The 21,500-nt window shown below is 36.0% G+C and overlaps 1 protein-coding gene across 1 annotated transcript in view; it reads right to left on the minus strand.

Moving 5' to 3' along the window:
* Window positions 1–21,500, minus strand: part of ADGRV1 (adhesion G protein-coupled receptor V1) — a 284,217-nt gene that overhangs the window by 228,605 nt on the left and 34,112 nt on the right. The window contains exons 18-32 of the mRNA XM_050912471.1: window positions 21,340–21,466; window positions 18,425–18,642; window positions 16,527–17,270; window positions 14,062–14,435; window positions 12,032–12,208; window positions 10,149–10,329; window positions 9,330–9,532; window positions 8,556–8,685; window positions 6,941–7,021; window positions 5,478–5,617; window positions 4,434–5,043; window positions 3,272–3,487; window positions 1,808–2,023; window positions 404–648; window positions 27–208 (exon numbers count right to left, since the gene is read on the minus strand). Of these exons, the coding sequence (XP_050768428.1) occupies window positions 27–208; window positions 404–648; window positions 1,808–2,023; window positions 3,272–3,487; window positions 4,434–5,043; window positions 5,478–5,617; window positions 6,941–7,021; window positions 8,556–8,685; window positions 9,330–9,532; window positions 10,149–10,329; window positions 12,032–12,208; window positions 14,062–14,435; window positions 16,527–17,270; window positions 18,425–18,642; window positions 21,340–21,466 (3,844 nt within the window). The remainder of the gene's footprint in view (window positions 1–26; window positions 209–403; window positions 649–1,807; window positions 2,024–3,271; window positions 3,488–4,433; window positions 5,044–5,477; window positions 5,618–6,940; window positions 7,022–8,555; window positions 8,686–9,329; window positions 9,533–10,148; window positions 10,330–12,031; window positions 12,209–14,061; window positions 14,436–16,526; window positions 17,271–18,424; window positions 18,643–21,339; window positions 21,467–21,500) is intronic.

The following is a 21,500-nucleotide window of genomic DNA, read 5'->3' on the forward strand; positions in this document are numbered from 1 at the left end:
ATAAATATAGCAAACATTATACAAACCTTCGCCTGACTGTTATATTTGCAAGCAAATTTCTTTCTAGTGGCTCCTGAATTCGATATAAGGATTGATGAAAGAAAACTGTGCCATAAGGATTATCATTGGCAGGTATTATAATATTTGCCACGCCATCTAACCCAATAGCACCACCATTGGAGGCCTGAGTTAATTCTACATGGACAATCTCAAAAAGAAAAAAAAGAAAAAGAAATAATGCAGCTAAACGATTTTCGGTATTTCCAACAATAATCACAAGCAAAGTAAAATCTGAACTTCTTGCACCTTCCTGCCAGAACATTCCTTGCTTTTCTTTGCACACATTTCTATAACAAGTTAAAACTCTAATACTATTCAAGAAAGATGTAACTGTTTTACTTACTTCTTCTATTTCTGGAACATCATCAGCCAGGATTTCCAACAGCAACATCTGAATGGCTTCCCCAGGGGCAAAAGTAATATTACCCAAGGTGACCTGCAAGTCAGCATCAGCAGGATGTCCATTAATGGTAGCAACCCACTGAACAGCAACATTACCAAGTGTCCCAGCATTGCGGATTATTGGCAGATTTATGGTTACTGATCCAAATTCAGGCTCCTCCACAGTGAATTCGGTAATCTGAAAAACTGAAGTACAGCACGGAGAGATGTATTTCATTAACAATGAAACTGAAAGTAAATATATCAACTCCTGAAGTACGTAGTTTTATTTCACTTGATTGCATTTACTTGCACAGGTAGATCACTTTTAATCAGGTTTAAACTTAAGAGAGAACTTTCAGTATTAATATTTTCATCTACAGAGGAAATTAGCATGAAAATAAAGCCCTCATCCAAAAAGTTTATTGCAACATACCCATTGTTTGAGGCTAACCATTAGCTGTTTCTAAGCTCTTAGAATACAGTTTCATAACTATTCCCAGCAAGGAAACTCTTTAGCAGCTTTCATGTCACTTACTGAAGAAATAAGTCAACATATTCCATCTGAAATTGTTTCAAGTAAAAGTCTTCCTTGTATTAAACTTTTAATTTTTAAGATTTAAGTTAACTAATTACCCATCTGGAATTATTTATTTTTGACATTTTTTCTTTCTTTCCTCTACCTTCTTTTACTGACAAAATGGAAAAAGAGGAATTAAGTAGGGTACTGAAGGGAGAAAAGGGTAAGCCAAAGGAAAAAGCAGGAACAAATACACAAAAAACAAACAACAAACAAAAAAGATTTCTAAAATATCATTAAATTTTTGAAATCACCAAAACACTCCTGAAAACTTCTATAATGAAACTAATTTTGGAAAGTAAACACAATTCATTTTATTGCTTGACAGCAAATAACAGAATGTTATTTAATTTCTCTTCATATTTTTCAATTTCTCCAGATTTTTAAATCTGCTTTGGCTGATTATCTAGTAAAACAAAGATATCAAAGTATTTAAGCAACAGATATTAGAATGCAGATTTTGGCTTAAACCTATTACAGAAATGCAGCACTTAGAATAGATAAAAATAAGAAAGCAAACTAAAATCTATCTACCTCTATTGCGAGACTCCAAAATCTTGCTGTATCAACTGACTAAATAATACTTTTTTGTTACATTAAAGCACCATTACTCCTTAATTACATGTTTTAATTTAGTTTATCTTATCTTTTCCTTTACTGTCTTCATCCAGGCTTCCTCTTTGTCTTCTGAAAGTTTTTATTCAGTTGCTCAGTAACAGCTCACCCACAAATCTGCAGTAAAAATGTTAACAGAAGAGAGAAAATATGCAAATAAGACTCATTTACCAAAGGATCCAAATGGGTCATCAGAAGCCTCAATAGTTATGATTGCCCTAGTCAAAGATCCAAGCAAGGCTCCTCCTGTTGTTTGATTCAGCAGCTGAACATAAAATGACTCCTCAACTTCAGGACTGATATCATTAATTATGTAAATTGGCACAGCTTTACTTGTTTCTCCTTCTAGTAAGACAACATCTGATGAGGCTACACTGTAGTCCTCGCCTAGATTTGTAGACAAAAAAACCAAAACAATAAAAAACACAGAATATTAATGTATTATGGTTCAGTGTATTTAACATCATCAGTAATACTTATCTTCTCTTTTTGCTTACACATGCATTCCTCCATGGTTATATGGGTTTTTTTCTTTATCTTCAGACCCAGACAACACAGGCTTTTTTATCTTCCATTGCCTTTTAGATATCTGGATGGATTAAAATAAAACTCGGCTTGGCCAAAACAGAGTTTGCACTGTTAGACCAAAAGGTAGTTACAAAAGGTCCATTATTGCCTTCCATTGACAAGGCCACACTACTAAGATGTGTCTGTCTTTGATTTCTAATTGCTCTCTGCCTTTCCAAGAGATAAAAGTGAACAGAAGCACCTTTGTCAAAGTAGATTTTAGTAAAGGGCACATTTTGTGTGTGGACCTCACTTTAGGCAAACTTGGTTCTAAGAATGTGTAGATGAACAACTGTGATACACTAGACAATGGCTCTGTTTCAGAAACTAATTGAAAGCATACTCTGACATCAATCTAGCTACACACTTATTTAGAAAAGTCTGTTACATAAAAGAGAAACTAAAATACCAGTTCTCAGAGCATGTACCACCCACCTATTCAATTTTGGACACAGCTGAAATACAGTGGGTTTGATTTATAACTTTCTAAGCGGTTTTGACCCTGCACACTTCACATGTTTGGTCCTTTCTTAACGTACCTTCTCTATAGCAGGGACCAACTGGAGAACTTAACCTCCCATTTTTAGAAGTTCAGGTCTTCTTGGGTTTTGATTGTTTTTGCCTGTTTGTTTTACAGCTGAGTCCCCAACTCTCACCTCCTCTCCAATAAGCTCACCTAAACAATGCATGGTGGGTTTAAATATGTAGACAGGACTGAATAGTAGCTACACATAGTACTATAGTATTTTTTATTTTTATTTGTTTTCTTTTTTTGAAGAGGTGGTGGGCTACTAGGGAAACAAACACCCCGATTCCTTCACTCATTTCTCTTGCTAGATTCTTCAGTGATGATGTCTCAGAGCTTTCTAAAAGCTGATGCATGGTCTCTCCCATAGGGCTTGGATTCCTATTTGCTAAGCAGAGTCAGTAAATGTCTCGCTACTTTTTTTCACTTGTTATACAATAGTGCATTCAATAAACACTTGTTTGCTTTAACTGCTCAAAGCATACAGTATGCTCTTTCCACTTTAACATAGACTGCATACTTCTGCTATTCTGATTTCTTACCAGCTGTTGCAGTTATTGGCATAGCTTTAAATTTCACAGAAACATCTGCAAATATTCCCCCAGTTCTGGTCACGTTAATGATTGGTCCAACATAATTTTCAGCAACTCGCACAGCTGAAGCTGAAAGCTGAAGGGTTCCAAAAGCATCATCATTGGCATTGATAATTACATGAGCTATTGTCTCACCCACTAATCCAAGTCGAGGAGAATTTACAACTGAAACATAAAGAAAACTTAATGAGGAGGTGCCTGAGATGCTTGCTATCTATGGCTATAGAGTTCATAGACATACATGCGAGTTTAGTGGTTAGTTGCCACTAGCTTTCAACAAAATTATCTTTTTTAGAACTGGACAAAGTATAACTACAAACTGCACCAACATGCTTTTGGTGTTTGAATTATATTACGGCAGAAAAATCTCAATTTTTAATAACTTATGATTCTACCCTGCTGTGGAGCATACAAGCCATAATTTTTTTGAAGAGGTGAGGGACTGTGAAAAAAATTGTTTATTTTATTTATTTGTCCATAAGGTCAGTAGCAAGATCAATACAGTTCAGAAGAATTTCATTTTTACACTTGCTATGATGAAATACAAATAAGATTTCAACCTCCCAGCAGAATTATATTTGAAGTTTCCCTTAACATCAAGATTAATCTGGGGCAGAGGCAGCAATTAGACATGCCAAGAAACTTTGAAGCACAAATCAGGCTGTAATGACCTGAATTTATCTGAATGAGGGATGATGCAAACATTGTCTACACTAAAAAAGCAACATGCGGCTATAATTCTACACCAGTTTGTTTTTAAAAGAATTTTTTGGCTTTCAATGATCAAAACTAGCTTAGTTATTTCCTAATACTGAACTTTACAGAAACAACACTAGATGAACAGATATTAGTGCACAAAACCAATACTGTAACATATTTGGCCTGAAAGACTTTGGATAAAGTGATGCAAAAGGGATAAAGAAATGCTCATCCATCCCTGACAAAATATTGTGCTAAAGGAAATATACGCCAACAGCACACAAGGCAGGTAACTCAAAGATTTCTTAACTGTACAGAGTTTGGCGGAGGTAAAAAGTTTACCATTTAACTTGTTGCATTTTATCGTATTAAATATAAATACTAGCCCTTAAGATAAGTTTAAGATACTTACTTGGCCGATCCTGTACTTTCTCGATCAAAACAATACTGCTTAGCTCCACAAAAATGGATTCTGACCTCTCAGGATCATCATCATCCAAAACAGGCAAAGATATTGTGGCCTCACTTTCATTGGCTGCGAAGACCATGTAACCTGTAATGGGTATATAATCTTTTCCCTCTGTTGCTCTAACAACATCAGGTAGAAGAAAGGGTGACTTTTCATCATCACCAATAGTTCTGTATGTTACCATTACTGTACCAAGGAGACCACCACGCCTTATTATTGTCAGGGAGATATTTTTTGTTTCTTCCTCAACTTTTATTGGTCTGTTTCGCTCAGAAAAGATGAAGACTCCATATGGATCATCATTAGCTAAAATAGTTAATGTTGCATTAGTATGATTTCCAAGACGACCACTGGAGACATTGATGATCAAAACTGAAAACACCTTATCAAATTCAGGAACTTCATCAGGAGAAACCTGTACTGTAATATTTGCTCTCGCTTGGCCAATATCAAATGTCACATTCCCATCTGTAGAGATCAGGTCTTTGGTAATATCACAGACTATGATCCAATGCAGTGTCACCTGAGACAAGGCCCCATGCGTTCTCACAACCTAAGTGAAAAATATAAAGATCTGCATATTTTTGTTCTACGAGAAAGAAAAACATAGAAGTATGAGATGGAGTTAAGCAAAGACATTGACATGATGGGTTACAAATAAACTAGTGTTTTAAAAAAACAATGTAATCTTTACTATCTCAGCTTTGCTGTCTTTGTTCTATCATCAGCACTGTTATTTTAAGAAAGTAGTACCTCAAATGTAAATAAGTGGAAGTAATTTTAAACCTGTGGATATTATTATTACAGCATTTTAACTTCAAGCTGAATGATACACGTTAGAAAACTCAGTATGAAATTGCAAAACAGATGTGCATGATAAAGTTGTTATAAACCCTACAAACGTATGGCAAAAACATCGCAGAACGCCCAGTAAAAACAGAGACAGAAGAGGACTGCACAGCAATATGAGACTCAAAGCTTTCTAACCTGCAGCACAATATTGCTATCTCCATCTTCAGGCTCAGTTCCATTTACCGAAAGTGACTCAGTACTGAACTCAAACACACCATGAGCGTCATCAGAAGCCTCAACAGTCACAAGGATGTGGGATGCAATTCCCAAGCTAGCTGTTAAGTGAAAGTTCCAAAAAGGGTTATTTTTTCTAGCATCTTTTCTTACATGAAAGAAAAAAGCTAAAGAAATATGTTACAAAAAATACACAGGAGATCATGACGGGAGTATCCCTGCTATTTTGGCTTTGCTTTTTTGAAATGCATGATAACTATGCACATGGTTAAGGAACTGACTTTCAATAATGCAGTCCTGGCAGCCCTTCTATGGAACTACGCAACAAAATAATATAATAAATATGGTATTTTAAGGGAGGGACAGAAATAAAATTACAGGTTTAATGAATGAAAATGGAGTAGAATTTAGGATGGTGAGGAATTATATGGTAAACTACAGTGTAAGCAGATAGACCAGATGAATGCATCCTAACATAAGCTGGAATGAAAAACAAAGAAAAAACCAAGTCCGGTAAATCCTTCTACTAAAAAGACTGTCTTGGATAAGATAACTTGCTGCTCAGAGAGAGAAAGAGTCTGGCACTTAAGAAAACCACTTCTGGAAACAAGGAAAAGGTAAACAGCACTTCAAATAAACCCAGGAAGCTCCAAAAAGTGGCTAAACCACAGACTTACTCTCAGATTCAAACTGAAATCCTTTGTATTTACAAATAAAATTGAAAATCAGGCTGTGACAGGGGAATAAATTATTCAGTTTGGATAATGAGTGCACATATAACTTTTTCAGGTCTGTAGGGTTTAATTTGAAGTCCTATATGATTAGGGTTTTCCCTCAGATCTTATGTTATTTCTGCATCCAGTATTTTTTAGATTTTCTCAGTATTAAATTATCTTTGTTTTCTGTATGTCATGACATAAATATAACCTTAAAGAGAAGAAATGAAAAACAGTCAAAACATTCCTTTAAAAAATCTAACACAGCTTACTTTTCTTTAAGAGTATTTTTGACATGCAGAGAATCAAAGTAACATAAAGCACCTTTCAAAGCATACAATCATGTCATTTTTATATTAACTTCCATTTAAAAAGTGTCTTTGCTTTTAGCTCTCCAGAAAATTTGATAATTTTCAAACAAAACTGATTTTCTGAACTGTACTTCTGGAATTACTATATTGTTTTACAACAATATAGTTTTGATGGTACAGAAGCTGTTATTTTCTGTTACACTAAACACTGACTGCTATTGAAATTATGCCTAAATTAAAATGGAAAAGAATGTTTTGACAGAACTGTATGATAAACCTGAATTAATCCCCTGTAACTGCAAGTAAAGTACCACTATGACAAGTTGTGTCAGTATAGTAATTTATGAGGGATATTACAGTTAGCAATAAAAAAATAGGATTAATCGAAAACGCTTACCATGTTGATGGACAGTTGGAAAGAAGAAATCCATGTTCCCATCACCACTACCACTGCCATCATTTCTAAAGAGCTCAGCAACTTTAAGATGACAGACATACAGATATATACACATACATACATTTATAAATAAAGACAAAGCAGAAAGTAATTTAAACATTTCTGGACAACACAAAAAGAGAGGGAAGTATTCTGGGAAGGCATCAATTTTGGATATGAAAGTATACAGGATTTCTGATAAAAGCCAGAAGAAGTATTGTATATGCCACCTCTTATTTAATTTATGACATTGGAAATAGCAATGGGAGGTCAGAAGGAAAGAAAACACATACACCTCTCTTTTCTCTTTTCTTTCTTTCCCTCTTTGTGTCCCCTCTTTGTATTTCCCCTTTCTCACTCCTAAATGAGGTCTGTCATGGAGAACTTGGAAATGTTAATTAAAAAAAAAAAAAACGGCGGCTAAAAGCCCCCAAACTGCCTTATTCTAATATTTTCTCACAAAGCGAAAACATGTGTCAGAAAGTTGGAAAAATCTGCAGAAAGCTTAACTAATGGAGACCTCACCCAAAGTTTTGTTCTTGTAATGGGGTTTGAAAGGCCAAAAAGAGGGTTTGTGTTAAGAGTTTATCTGCCTAGTGAATTACTCAAGTTAGCTCTAAGTTTTCGGGGGGGCAGGGGGAGGAATAAGAGAAAAGTCCATTTAACTAAACAACTATTTGACCAAAAAGTCCACATGCATGAAAGGTCTGAAGTTTTTATCAAAAGGATCACTACGTTGCACCACAGTGCCACACTGCACCATAGACATTCAAGGTAGTAAGATATACCTTCCCAGAGGGCATCACACTTGCATTTCTGGATTGCTTAGAAAAATAACATCAGTTAAAAAGTCACTTTATGGCTGCCAATGTTTCAAATTACTTTTTTTTTCCTCCAACCAGCTTTCAATCTCCCTTAAAAATTTTCTCCAATAGAAGCAAATTCTGTAACGGCAGAGTGGTTTTATGTGGCAGGAGCACTGATGCTTGCCATCCCTTGTGAGACTACCATCTCACACCAGGTTTTTGAGTGTTTTTCTTGTTGTTCCACAGAGCTACCAGCTACCTCTCAAACTCAGCTAAACTTCCTAGCCCTCTCAACACGTGCAGACTCATACTGCTATAATCCAGTTGTATAAGTTATGAGCCAGTGTATTGCAATTCCTCTGATTTCGCTCAAGTGGCAGATAAAAACCCCACTTTGGCTGTTTAGCCTTCAATATTTTATAAATATTGACAAATTTTTTAAAAAATTGAATTAATATATTTTTTACATTATTTTAATTCGCATTCTCAACCATGAAATCATGTAACGTGAAAAGCAGCAATTGTCTTTAAATGACCTAATGCATGGTAATAATACACTTTCTTTGGGATCTGGTGGTTTCCAGCAATGATTAACAAAACATCTGAAGAACAGTGCTTTCTTAAGAAAAATTACAGCTGTCTGGGGGATATGGGGGTGTTTGTTTGTCATTAGAAATAACATGGAAATAGTACACGTAAGAAAGATAAGATTTTAACGGACGAGTAGAGATCATGAAAATACAACCAATGGATGGATGTGTGTGCCTTACCTCCTCCCTCTGGGTTCAACAGCTCCACTTTAAAAGTTTTTTCTAATTCAGGAATGGAATTATCAGTGATGTTAACAGTAATGTACTTGTATCTTTCTCCTGGCTGAAATTCCAGCGTGCCCACAACAGCCTGCAATATGAAAGCTCTTCACATTTTTGTTCAAGTCTGATGTTTGCATCCATATGAAAAAAGAAATAGACTCTTCATTTTGTTTGTCTTTGTCAAATCATCTACTTTTCTTCACTTAAGCTTTTAAAAAATCTGCTGAATCTTTGTTATGAGAAAAAGGCATCTAAATTCACAGAATTATGAGCATCTGCATTCATTACATTTTTCTGCACAAATATCAGTTAGACAAGCAAACACAGATACGTACAGGTTATTCTGCTGAACATGTACAAATCCTCGTATGTACAAACATAATCTTAACCTGTGCATGCACTTGAATGCTCATATAAAGTTTGATATACTCAGCAACAATAGCAAATATCCTTTCTTGCTGCATTGGCAATTCTCTTAAGAAAAAAAAATCAAAACCAGAGGCTTTTCCTAGGAAATACAACATGCTGCACAGAAAGGAGGTAAAAGTCACATAACGATACATATTTTTAAAGCGAGTATTACACGTTCATTTATCACATCACTATACAAAACAAAGTGTTTCTCTGAAAAGAATCATAGCTGGGCTGAAATACTCAAACTGAAGGCTACCTCCAGGACAAATAACTCTAATTAAATTCTAAAATAATTACACGCCTTGGCAATGGCCATACCTGATAATCTTTAGGACTGAAAGCTGTAAGCGGCACTGTTCTGTATTCCACTAGAACTGTTCCAAGAAGGCCTTGTGCACGAACTACCAGTAACCTTATGTGTCCAGCTTCTTCTTTAATAGTAATATGGGGCACAGTAGAGGCTGGCAGAATAATTTCATCACCTGGCTGAGGAAGTGGCCCCACTGAGAACTGTAGTAGACCTGGCAGACAAGAAGTACTATTTACATGGCTTCTCGCACCAAATTTATATTATGATAATAAACTGAAACCAAATTATTTCTAATATTTATACTTAACATTTCTGAAATTAAAAAGCAATCATTGATATGCCCTTGAGACGCAATCATGCTATTTCCAGGGATGTGCTGTGTACCTTCCCCTCTCTCACTGATGTCCCTATCAGTCTTGATAAAGCCACAGCACAACAGTGAATTCAGCTCTTCCCAAAAGAGCCTCAATATGTCATAGTATTGGGTACTTATTGGTATAATAAGCATGCAGAAATGTCTCTCTTTATCAGGAGTTCTCAGCTGAGAAAAACTTGCACAGGATCAACTACATGCAACCTTTATTTGCTCTCAGAAGGGAATCATCGCCTGTTTGGTCAGGGCAGCTTTGATGCCTTTTTGTAATATTCTCAAGAACAAGTAACTCAGTTTTCACTCTTGTATAAAAATTACGAATTAATCTCAAGTTAGATAAAGTGGAATACTTGGCATTGCTTCCACAACTATCAAGGCTAAGCAAAGTTTTATCTATTGAGCTAGAACTATACAATTATCTGCAACAAGGCTGTATCATCTCCATCATTGTTACCATATGGGTGGTCACTGGCTTTGATGCTGATATCAGTAGTTTCCTTTTCTGGATCTATACTTGCTCCACTGGTAGGAGTTGAACCTAGTTTTCCATCTCCAGACACTGCAGAGACTAATGTCACACGGAAATATTCATTTAGCTCCGGAATGTCATCATCAATAACATGCAAATTTAAGACCTAGAGAAGGACCAAATCATGGAGAAATCAAACCATGCAACATACATCACTTATGAGTTTCATGACCCTGCTTAACTCATCAAATTCATTGATTAGTCAGTCAGCTGTATCTGCTGTGTAGTTCTGAAAGTAATGTAGACAACGTTTTTGCTTTCCACTTACTTTAACCTAACTTCTAGGATAATATTTTATGTTTAGAATATGCATTCCAAAAACAACTTTACCAAGCTACCAGAGATGGAAGGCATATTTTCTTAAGTGTTTCAAATTACAGAAACATATAACCAAGCAATCAATTATTTATTATCTACCTTAACACAAGCATAGTTTAAATTGTGTACATTGAAAATGAAATATCTGATTTCAAAATCTTGAAGAAATTGTGCTTCTGAAGAGACATTACAGTGATTAATCCAATTTAGAGAGCAAGTAAAGCAAGCTTTTTATGCCACCTGACACTTGAGATTGCAGATCATACTATTAATTAACATAACCCGCTCTGCACAGGCTAACATATTCACCTCAGACAATTCCAGCTTTCTATATATTGTGATACGATTAGACAAACATACAGAAGAAAAGGTTTAAGTAGCTGATCATATTTAGAGGCGTGGCAATGAGTAGCTTACAAACATCAATGGAAAGTCTCTTAGGATATCTCACCTGACAAGCAACTGCTCCCAATCTGTTTCTTAGGGCCATGCCCATTAACTCCTCCTTATGTAGACAATAAATTGGACCACATAGCACTGGAGCAAGAGGGTACACCAGCCCTCTTCTGCCACTAAATAGAATCAGGCAGGCCTCACCCATGCTGCCAGACTAGAAAAGCTTCGGAAATTTTTGCTTTGTATGACCGTATGCAATGCAGTAACATGATTCAATGGAGAATTAAAGCTGAATGAACAGTGACATGAACAAACTATTTTCAGATATCACAAGCTTTTGCCAAGTTCTAATCACTTGCATTGTTTAACTGGGACCAGATCCACAGTTCTAGTGCAGCCACTGGGATCCTTCCAAATGGTGTCAGTGGGTTTCAGTCCATCCATACTGACTTCAGCAGAGTGATAAAAGTGAAACTGAGGACAGCATTTTCTACTAACAATTCACCCTTTCTATTTTACGAACACTAATAGAAAACACACATTAACTTTCTACAGTACTGTGGTCCCACACCTCTTCTTCAATAAATGTGGAATTCCTGTGCTGCAGGTCAGGATTGAATTCATAGAAACAGATTAAGCAAAAGGGACAGAATGTGACCAACAGCGGTTACAAGACAATTACAGCAGTGAACTTTACTGCTGTCTATTTAATTGCTGTGGAGATAAATCTGAGTTCCAAAACTCAGATCAAAACCTGATCATTTTCCGATTTCAAAAGTAGCTGGATCCATTATTTCAGCCCAGGACTATCCACACTTCAATATATACATATATGTAAGTATATCTCATATATCATGTGCATTCAAACATACATGCACATATGGTGACCCCTGAACCAAGATACACACAGATCTATAACCATCTATCATATCACTTGTTAGTTGTCAGGGATGCAAAAAACCCTGCAAAATACAACAAAAGCCATGTGAAGGAAACACTCTCTAGTATAAAAACCAGTCAAGCATCCTCAGAAGGTGTTTTCCAGCAGGTTTGCAAAGGACAGGATGAATAGTTAATAGGAAGGTAGGGTTTACCTCTGATCTCTGCCAAGGAAGGAATGTGATAGTGCCACTGCTGTTAGAAAAATCGGTAACAGAGTAATTAATGCCAGTGGAATCAACCTGTGAGATAATGTAATCTATATACACATAGTCTAGGGCTCCCCTTGTACGCTCCACGACACAGGATATAGTGGAACCCTCATTGGCAGTCTGGAAGAAAGCAAGAAATGGAAATGTTTGTTATTGTCAAAGCAAATCAAAACAATAAATGCAAAACATGGAATTCTCTAACGCTAGTCAAATGTTCAGGTAAAAAAAATGCTGTCATGTTACTTTCAGCACTTTTGGAGTGGTAGGAAGCTGAAACTGAACTTGATGGTGGTCAGAACAATCTTAGTGGAATTTGCAACAGCTTCTAGTATCTCCCTGAGGACTATAAGGTTAAGCCAATAACTATACCCTGTTCTTTGTTTTGGACACATCTCTGCCCCCAAACTACATGTCAACGACAGAATCAATATGCTTGAAACGTACATGTCAAAAGCAACTGAAACTATTGTTTTATATCAGTGTAAATTATTTTAATTAACAATAATTTAAAGAAAGATTTGTATTCCCCCTTTCCCCAACTAGAAACAGTATGGAAAAAAAATAGATATGTTAAAATTAAACTATACTATCATCATTCAGGAAAAACTTTGAAAAATTTTCTGTGCTACAGTCCTCTTTACAATTCTGTCTTCATAGAGAACATGACTTCAGCAGCAACAATTTTACATATTTGGAACAAAGTAGGTATTGATACTGACCATATATTTTAGAAAATGATGATCACAGAACTAAAATAGAAAATAATTTTATTTGAAAATCGCCAGAAAGGCTAAAGCCATCTTAAGGATTAGATAAATTTCAGAGCTGCCGTATAACACAGTGCAGATCCTGCATGTGCCTTCAGCTGCCTAGCAGACAGATGTGCACATAAAGCATTTGAACTACTGATAAAACAATGCTGTGTATCTGCATCATCACTGAGAGCTCTAATACTTCCCTGGTGAAATGGACATAAGATAAGTGCAAAACAATTAACACGCCACATAAATTTTTAATTTTGCTTCACGGTTGGTTGATGATCTGTGGCATCGCAGTATTATCAGTGGCATCCGAAACTGAAGGAATCCATTATCATAGCATATGGTAGGCACATAGAAAGCAAACTGAACCAAATTGAAAACCAGTGTCACCCAGGCAAGCTAGTTACTTTCAAACACATCATAAGCACTTTGGTTAGAAAGAATGTAATTAAATGTCTTGAGAGTTCCCAAATTGGAAAGTATTCTGAAATTTGTTTTCCAAAATAATCCAATACCAACAGAAAAAGGCATCTTGTCTTTCTCCCTCGTAATTGATTACAGAAGTAAAAATGAATTATGTTTATTTCAATCCTCCCCCCAAAAGTAGCAAGTTTATATATTATATATATGGTGGCTACCACCAAAGAACAATTTAATGTTTAAAAAAAAGCACCTCATAGCCAGTATCAGCTGAATTCACACTAAACATATGCAATTTATACCTTATAACTTATGACAGCAAATGATTGTGGAAAAATATATCACACCTTGTCATTACATGACCTGTAGTAAAATTCTTTCAAACACATCATGTAACACAGAAAAATAAAATAAAAATCTTTGTAATAATCCATTCTCCAAAAAAGAAAATTAAATCTTATATTTTAATTGATAACCCAGTCTCAGATGTGACAGAAGTAAAGGAAAAAAACATCCTTCTAGAAAAATGTAAGCCTTAGTCTTCAGTTTATGTAATAAAATCAATTTTCTTAACAAAAATAATTTGAATGCATTTTTAAAAATGATACTGCAAATGCCAGTGAGACCGAGGCTGTATTAACAGAACTTACACATTTCCAAATTCTAGAAAAACTTTGCTTAACTACAAAAACTAACCATGTAAAATCAAAGCCCTGTGCAGGTCAATTGGTCTTGCCATTAATTTTTCTGTGTCCAAAATGTCACCTATAATTTTCCTTATGAACACCTTACCTCAGGAATACATGCTCCAGTGAAGCCAAATAAACCATTAGCATTATCACTTTTCTGTATTCTTAATCTTGCTGTTGTATTTTCTTGTGAAATTCGAGCTCCACCACGTACAGAAATGAGCTTTAGGATGAATAACTCCTCTCCTTCTTCCTCTTTGTCATCCTTTGCAGACACAATGAATGATTTATTGGTCTCTCCTTGCCGATACTCCAAATACCCAGAGACAGGGTGGACATCACTCTTCGCAGGAGTTGCATGGAGTTCATAGATCTCTGCTCGTGTCAATTTACGCTCATAAAGCCTTACATCCTGCATTAGCCCTGTGTACCTACCGGTGCCATTGATTCCTGCTCCAATTCTCACTATTCCTGGACCTGAGAAGGAAATCATAATTTTCCTCATGTTATTGCATTTCTTCAAAGTAATAAATCTGCAGGTGAATAGCTGTAATTGTTAAACTGTTTATTATCCCTGGATTAGGAATCATATTGATCTTGAAATGTAAAATCACGAGGTTCCTCAAGCCTCATCTCAGTGTTACAGGTAGATCATCACACGTCAAACAATTCCATCCTAGACTGTTCAGGTTTTTCATCCTACTAGTTCTACCAGCACATTGTCACCATCCCTTATTTTAATGAGGCTTGTAAACTTCTCTCTTTACATTAGAGATTTGCAGAGCACAACTGCAACCCCTCTCAGCTTTTGTTTTGCTAAACAGACCCCATTTTGTCTCTCTCTGCTAGGACAGTGAATCTATTCTGATGATACTCATCATCACTGCATTAGGCCTTCTGGATATGCTTTTCCCCTAATTCACGGGGAATATGGACTTTAGAAATGTACACCAAATTCCAAATGCTTTTTACAACAGCATTAATATTTCTCTGTCTCCAAACAATTACCCTATTCAGCAAATCATAGGATCACAGCTGCCTTTTTCACAAATATACTAAGCTGGTAGCTTATACCAATTCTTATTGTGCTAAAACACACAGATATCTCTTCTTTGCAGCTGTTTTCTGAATTTGGAAGAAACCGTGCTTTGAATGTACTGGCCTACGTATGACACAGAGTGTCAGTTCTAGAGACAGCAACCACAGCAACTGATAATGGTCCCAGGGCACAAGGTGGAGGATGGTGAGAAAAACTGGGCTACTATGCTCACCACTGTGTAGTATCCAACATTAAATGGAGAGAGATTAAATCCTTACCTTATAGTTGTAGTATCTCCAGACAGAGCATATGCCATCTCCACTAATATAGAAAATTTACAACGACTCAGACATATCCTTCTAGCAACAAAAGCATTACTGCATTTCACACATCTTTGTTTTAGAAACTGAGGGGAAAAAAAATCCTTTCTCAGCTACAGTACTGCAAGTCTGATGGAAATTATTAATTGCAGAGGCACTACTTTGTTACAGAGGGCAAATTTATTTCTCAGACTTCAACCATTGGAAATTTACAGGCAGAAGTAAAATACTACACTATACAATTAATGAAGTCTTCTGTCTATTCTCACTCTGTGTTTGTGTACGTATATGCGTGTAGATGTATATGCATTTAACATCACTGTATGTTTTTTAATTCTTCTTTGATTACAGAACAGGAGATTGTATTCAAGAATTTGATAATCATTCACTGCGTATCCCCACCAAAGAAAACATGTGAAACTGAAGGTAAGAAGAAGACAGGCAAAAGGATGGAGATGATCTCCAAGAAAAAAAATGCACGTGGAAGAGTGGGAAACTGCAAAAGAAAGAGTAAATATAATGTATTCCGACCACATAATATCTGACTTTATAAAGGTATTGTTCTGATACTTCTCTGGTCACTGCTATGCTAGTTCAGAGTGAAAGTCCATAATGGTTACCTATGACTAAAATCACATCTGGGACTATCCAGTTAGATAAACTGAAGTACGCATGCTAATGTTCCTTGGAACATTATTAAACTTATAGGCATAATTTTCATATACCATGTAAATACGTACTTAAGTAAATCTACACCCTGAAAAATTCTACTTCTTACAAGATATTGGCTTAGTTGTAATACAATACACAACTAGAAACAAAATCATTATTGCATTTTGTTTCAGAAACTAAGAGGAAAAAAGTCCTTTCTCAGCTACAGTGCTGAGATCTTATGGAAATTATTAATTGCAAACATATATAACTGTATGTCTATATGATAAGCATACATATATAAATATAAATTATTAATCTATTCTCAAATTATTGCAATTCAAGCTCTGTTACAGTTCTGAATTTTTTTGAATTTTCCCAGCTGTAATTTCCATATGCTTTTTGAAAATCCTCAGAATTTTCTATCCGTTCTTTTCAATTAACTAATCAGACATAGAATAATTTCAGTATCTTGCATACACCTGTCAAGGAGCTAGACTCTTGTATACATTGCAGAACTTTACATATGGAGAAAAATAATGCAGGCTACTGGCTCACCATCAGCAACTGCTTCTCCTTTAAGGCTCTTCATTCCTCCCAGAACTGGAATTCCATCCATGTAAAATTCAATTATACTTTCATCCAGAGTAATCAGAAGGTGAAGCCAAGTATTTTCATCCAGATATTTCAGGACTGCTGCTTTAGCCATATATGTCATATTGGATCCTAATGCTGTATAATGAAGCACTACGGAAACATGAGAATCATTTGTTTGGATTTTCACACCGTAATATAAGGTCCCATTATTGTCATCCTTTTCAACTATGTAACCATCAGTCGTGATGTTAGGAATTAACCACGCTGAAAATGTAAAATTGGTTACTGCAGTATTTCCATTGTACGGGTATTCCGGACCAATAATCCCAAATGCATCCTCTTTTCCACTGAAATACAAAGCATCTGTTCCACTGTGATGGCGTCTCATGTGGGGCTGAGATTGTACTGAACTTGGAAATGATCCCAGCAACAAGAAGTCTACCATTGATGGTAGTCCAGCTTGGAACGTACTAGACAGTATTTCCCAGCCTAAACGGACAACACCAAAGGTGCCTTGTTGTCTCCAGATAGTGAAGTCTGTAATATAGGAAAGATCATCTTCAGAAAGAACATCTTCCACTATCTCTCTGTCCTTGCTCTCTGGTTCTATAACAAAGACTCCAAAAGGGTCATCATTGAATGGGATCATCACGGTTACAGCAAGGCTTGTTTCGGATAACTGACCACCAGGACCAGGAGACCCACCTATATAATGGAATTTAGAGCAGAAGTTAATGGTTGGTTTCAAACAACACAGTCTTTAAAAAGTTACTAAGTACTTAAAGTTCTTTTTAATAAAATATGTTTCTAAAAAGGCTTAAATCTTCTTTAAAGAGCCTCTGAACTCTTAGAAAATGTTCTGATTTAAAAATAAAATAATTTAAAAGTGTTGTTTCTAAAACACTATAGTAACAATTTTCATAGAAAACAAAGCAATATGTTATTTTTCAACTGCAAAACACACATTTGTCTTTCAGCTAAAACAAGATTAGCTCCAACTTTTCTGAATTAGTCAATGAGCTAGGTTACCTTTGATGCATTTGACAAACATGGGGCCAAATTCAGTTCTCATCTTACTCCAAGTTTTACACAAATATGGAACGGCAAAATTTGGCCCATTGCCTCTGAAACAGCAGCAGAGATACCTTGCAAAATTAGTAACCAGTTGTGTATTAAAACTGCTGCCAAGTCCTGCCATTAGTCATCTATTTCTGCACAGTAAGAATTCATGATATGAAGATCATGATGTGAATGTAGAGCCTCCATGTTCAAAGTGTGCAGTGATCTACCTATTATAAGTAGGAAATCTTCTGTACATGCATATGGATTTCACGTACAGGAAAGGTCAACACATATTTTCAGTTGTATCTGGGCATAGAATACCATAAATAGTACTGAGGTGGAATGAGTCCAGGAGATTTGGAACTCTGCTCAGTAGCAGACCTGTAGCAGCTGTAATTTAAGTCATATGAAGTGGTAACTACAAGTATTTTATCTCCTCTAGAAAAAAGCAAACAAACCAACCAACGTCCACTATGATAGACATACATAGCCTTTAATAGCTTTATTTTGCCTTCAACTACACAAAGATCTACATCTCTGAAATCACCAAGAGGCACCCTTTTTAAAGGTCAGATCACCAAAATGTGTATAACAGTAATTCAGGAACTGAATAACTGCATTCATACACCTAAATTAAGATTAAATGAAAAATAAAACCTAAAACCTTACCAGAAAAGTATAGGCTATCAAGACATCAGTCAAGGCAAAGCTCTTTCCAGGGTTGGTTTCTTTTTGATTGATTAAACATAATTCTTTTCTACCAGATATGAAGGGAATGGTGATATGGAAGACAATACCTGAAGCATTCACCAGCTTTAGAATGTAAAATTCATTGAATTCAGGAATTCTATCTGAAATAGCACGGAGTGTTATTGGCTTTGATCCTTCACCATCCACAAAGCACACAGTCCCGTAAGTTTCATAGAACTCTTCTCCTGGCCTCAGCGCAGAGTCATTATCAAACAGCTGCCAGGTCAATGAGACATTGCCAAAGTGTCCTCTATGTCTCAAAACCCTGTTCAGTGATACAGAGAGAGTGAACATCCTGGCAGGTATGCATTAGCATTCATTAGCAAGGGAAAACACAATTACACTAATCTTCCTTACTGTGAAAAATAACGTACAATGTTCTAAATAACCATGAACAATAACTACAACCATGAACAACACAATTCTCTTTGAAGGCCCGCAATTTCACAGTATAATTCTATTCCCAGGTATACCACAGGTCTCTTAGAAAAAAAGTAACCAATGCAGGTCCATGCAAAGTAGTACTGTTAAGCTAAACATCAGTTCGTCTTGCACTTCTATTATGTAAATAATAAATACGAATGTATAATTGTTCAGCAAGTTGACATTAAAAATTGATATACCTGGCCACCCTTCGACAACAAAGAGAATCATCTACATTTAACCACAAACACTTCTGCCTTTAACCTTCAAGACTCCTTAAACTCTTTCTTACATTGGTATTAAATTTGGGTTATGTTCTATGTCCTTCAGAAATCTGTGGTTACTCTAGATTAAGCATGTAGTAAACGTATACCTATCTGGTAACATAATTTCACCGATTTCCAAAAGGCATTATAAATAAAAAATCAAGCATATAGTGCCTTTAACAACAAAGTGTGCTTTACATACAAAAAGTGTGCTTCTGTTTGCACGGTAAAATAAAATGCTGTACAAAGAGATTATATCACGCTGAAAAATTAGTTCAGCAAAACTAGTCTAGGCACAGCAACACAATTATGTTGTTTCTGTTTCCAAAGGTTTTTCTTTTTTTGCCATTAACCAGGAGGCTATATCCCAGCTGCGTAGCACTGCTGCAGTAACTCCAGTTACTCCCTTTAAAGCTCAGTGCTGCCATAGCTGTTCTCAGTGGTTAGGCTATATGCTACTCTGACCCTTTTGTTATGTACTACACAATAGCCAAAGCAGTGAGGGTATGGAAGAGACAGGTCCCTACTAAATATATTTCATCACTGAGGACTAAGCAAGGTCCTGTCATGGTTTAACCCCAGCTGGCAACTAAGCACCACACAGCCGCTCGCTCACTCCCCCCACCCAGTGGGATGGGGGAGAGAGTTGGAAAAAAAAAAATCGTGGGTTGAGATAAAGACAGTTTAATAGGACAGAAAGGAAGGGAAAATAATGATAATGATAATAATGATAACAGTAATATTATGACAATAATAATACTAAAAGAATTAGAATATACAAAGCAAGTGAAGCACAATGCAATTGCTCACCACTCGCTGACTGATGCCCAGTCAGTTCCCCAGCAGCGAACCGCCCCTCCCAGCCAACTCCCCTCAGTTTATATACTGGGCATGATGCCATATGGTCTGGAATATCCCTTTGGCCAGTTTGGGCCAGCTGTCCTGGCTGTGTCCCCTCCCAGCTTCTTGTGCCCCTCCAGCCTTCTTGCTGGCTGGGCACGAGAAGCTGAAAAATCCTTGACTTAGTGTAAACATTACGTAGCAAGAACTAGAAACATCAGTGTGCTATCAACATTATTTTCCTACTAAATCCAAAACACAGCACTATACCAGCTACTAGGAAGAAAATTAACTCTGTCCTAGCTGAAACCAGGACAGGTCCTCAAATGTTGGTGATCTTGGTATCATGTGCTTCCATAAAGCACCTGTATATAAACATGTTTAGTTCAAATCATCATTCTTCACATCATCAAATCAAAAAAATTTATTCTGCAGATAAGATTATAAAGGACAAAAAAGCCCCGAAGAGCAGCATGACAAAACCAAATACACAATATATTTAATATCCTCTTTTCTCAAGGATTTTCATTTTTCAGATGTGTAACACAAGCATAAAGATCTAATTCAGAATCATAGGCATCTGCTTCAAGGCCTTAAAACAAACAAAAAAATAAAATAAAAAGATATAAAAGATAATTAAACAAATGTGAAAAGAGCCTCTTCCCTAACTGTTCACACTATCACATTTATTGTGACCTAACTTCTCTTTATATCCTGTCCAGAGGTTTCTTAATGAAAAATCAGTATTTTTGCCAAATTATAATCCCATCCTGACTTTATGGAACATAACAAGGTAAGATGCCAAGCAAATTCATTTCTTAACCCTTCCCATTCTTGAATACATCCCAGTGGCTGGAACGAAAATACTTTCAGAGGTCAGACTAGGGAAGAGCATTTTCAGTCTAGGAGACAGTCACATCTGGACTTCTGAGTATAGACTTCCATCTGTAATTAACAGATAGAAGAAAAACAAGCTAACAGAAAGAATACAGTAATATAGGTTGTATGCAGGGGAAGGCTTCCAAGTAGGGTGCAAAAAGAAATGAACAACCACATAGTCGTATTTAGCCGTATTTTGAAAAGATTTTTTACTTTTCTGTTAGTCCAGGTTATATTCTGCCTAATCACCTAGATTGTTCTCTATCTAAAGCTTACTAAGAATATAACAAAACAACAATGCTATAGTCTTATTTAGTTACATTTTAACATGAATTTCTGTATACATTTTAATATGCACAGTCTACTTGTAATTTAACAGTTGATGACTTCAACATGTTTACAAATCATTTAATCCAAAATTTGGTGAAGCCATTTTTCTTTAATACATTTTTGTCAATGCAAACTTGTATGGGACTAGATCAAAATACTATCCATAAAGTACCACGTACATCAGTTCAAAAAAAGTGCGAAAGTATTATTTAAAAGTTACTTACAAAAAATTGCTACTTTTGCCTTCTTCCACTGGCTTCTCTAAAGGTTCCAAGGAGAAAATTCCATTAGGATCATCATTTGCTTCAATAATAACTGTAGCTACTCCAGCCTTAAAGATAACAGTATCCCCTAAAAAGAGGGTGATTAATTTTATCAAAACTGG

This window comes from Gymnogyps californianus, chromosome Z (genome assembly GCF_018139145.2).
Source record: "Gymnogyps californianus isolate 813 chromosome Z, ASM1813914v2, whole genome shotgun sequence".
NCBI classification, from domain to species: Eukaryota; Metazoa; Chordata; class Aves; order Accipitriformes; family Cathartidae; genus Gymnogyps; species Gymnogyps californianus.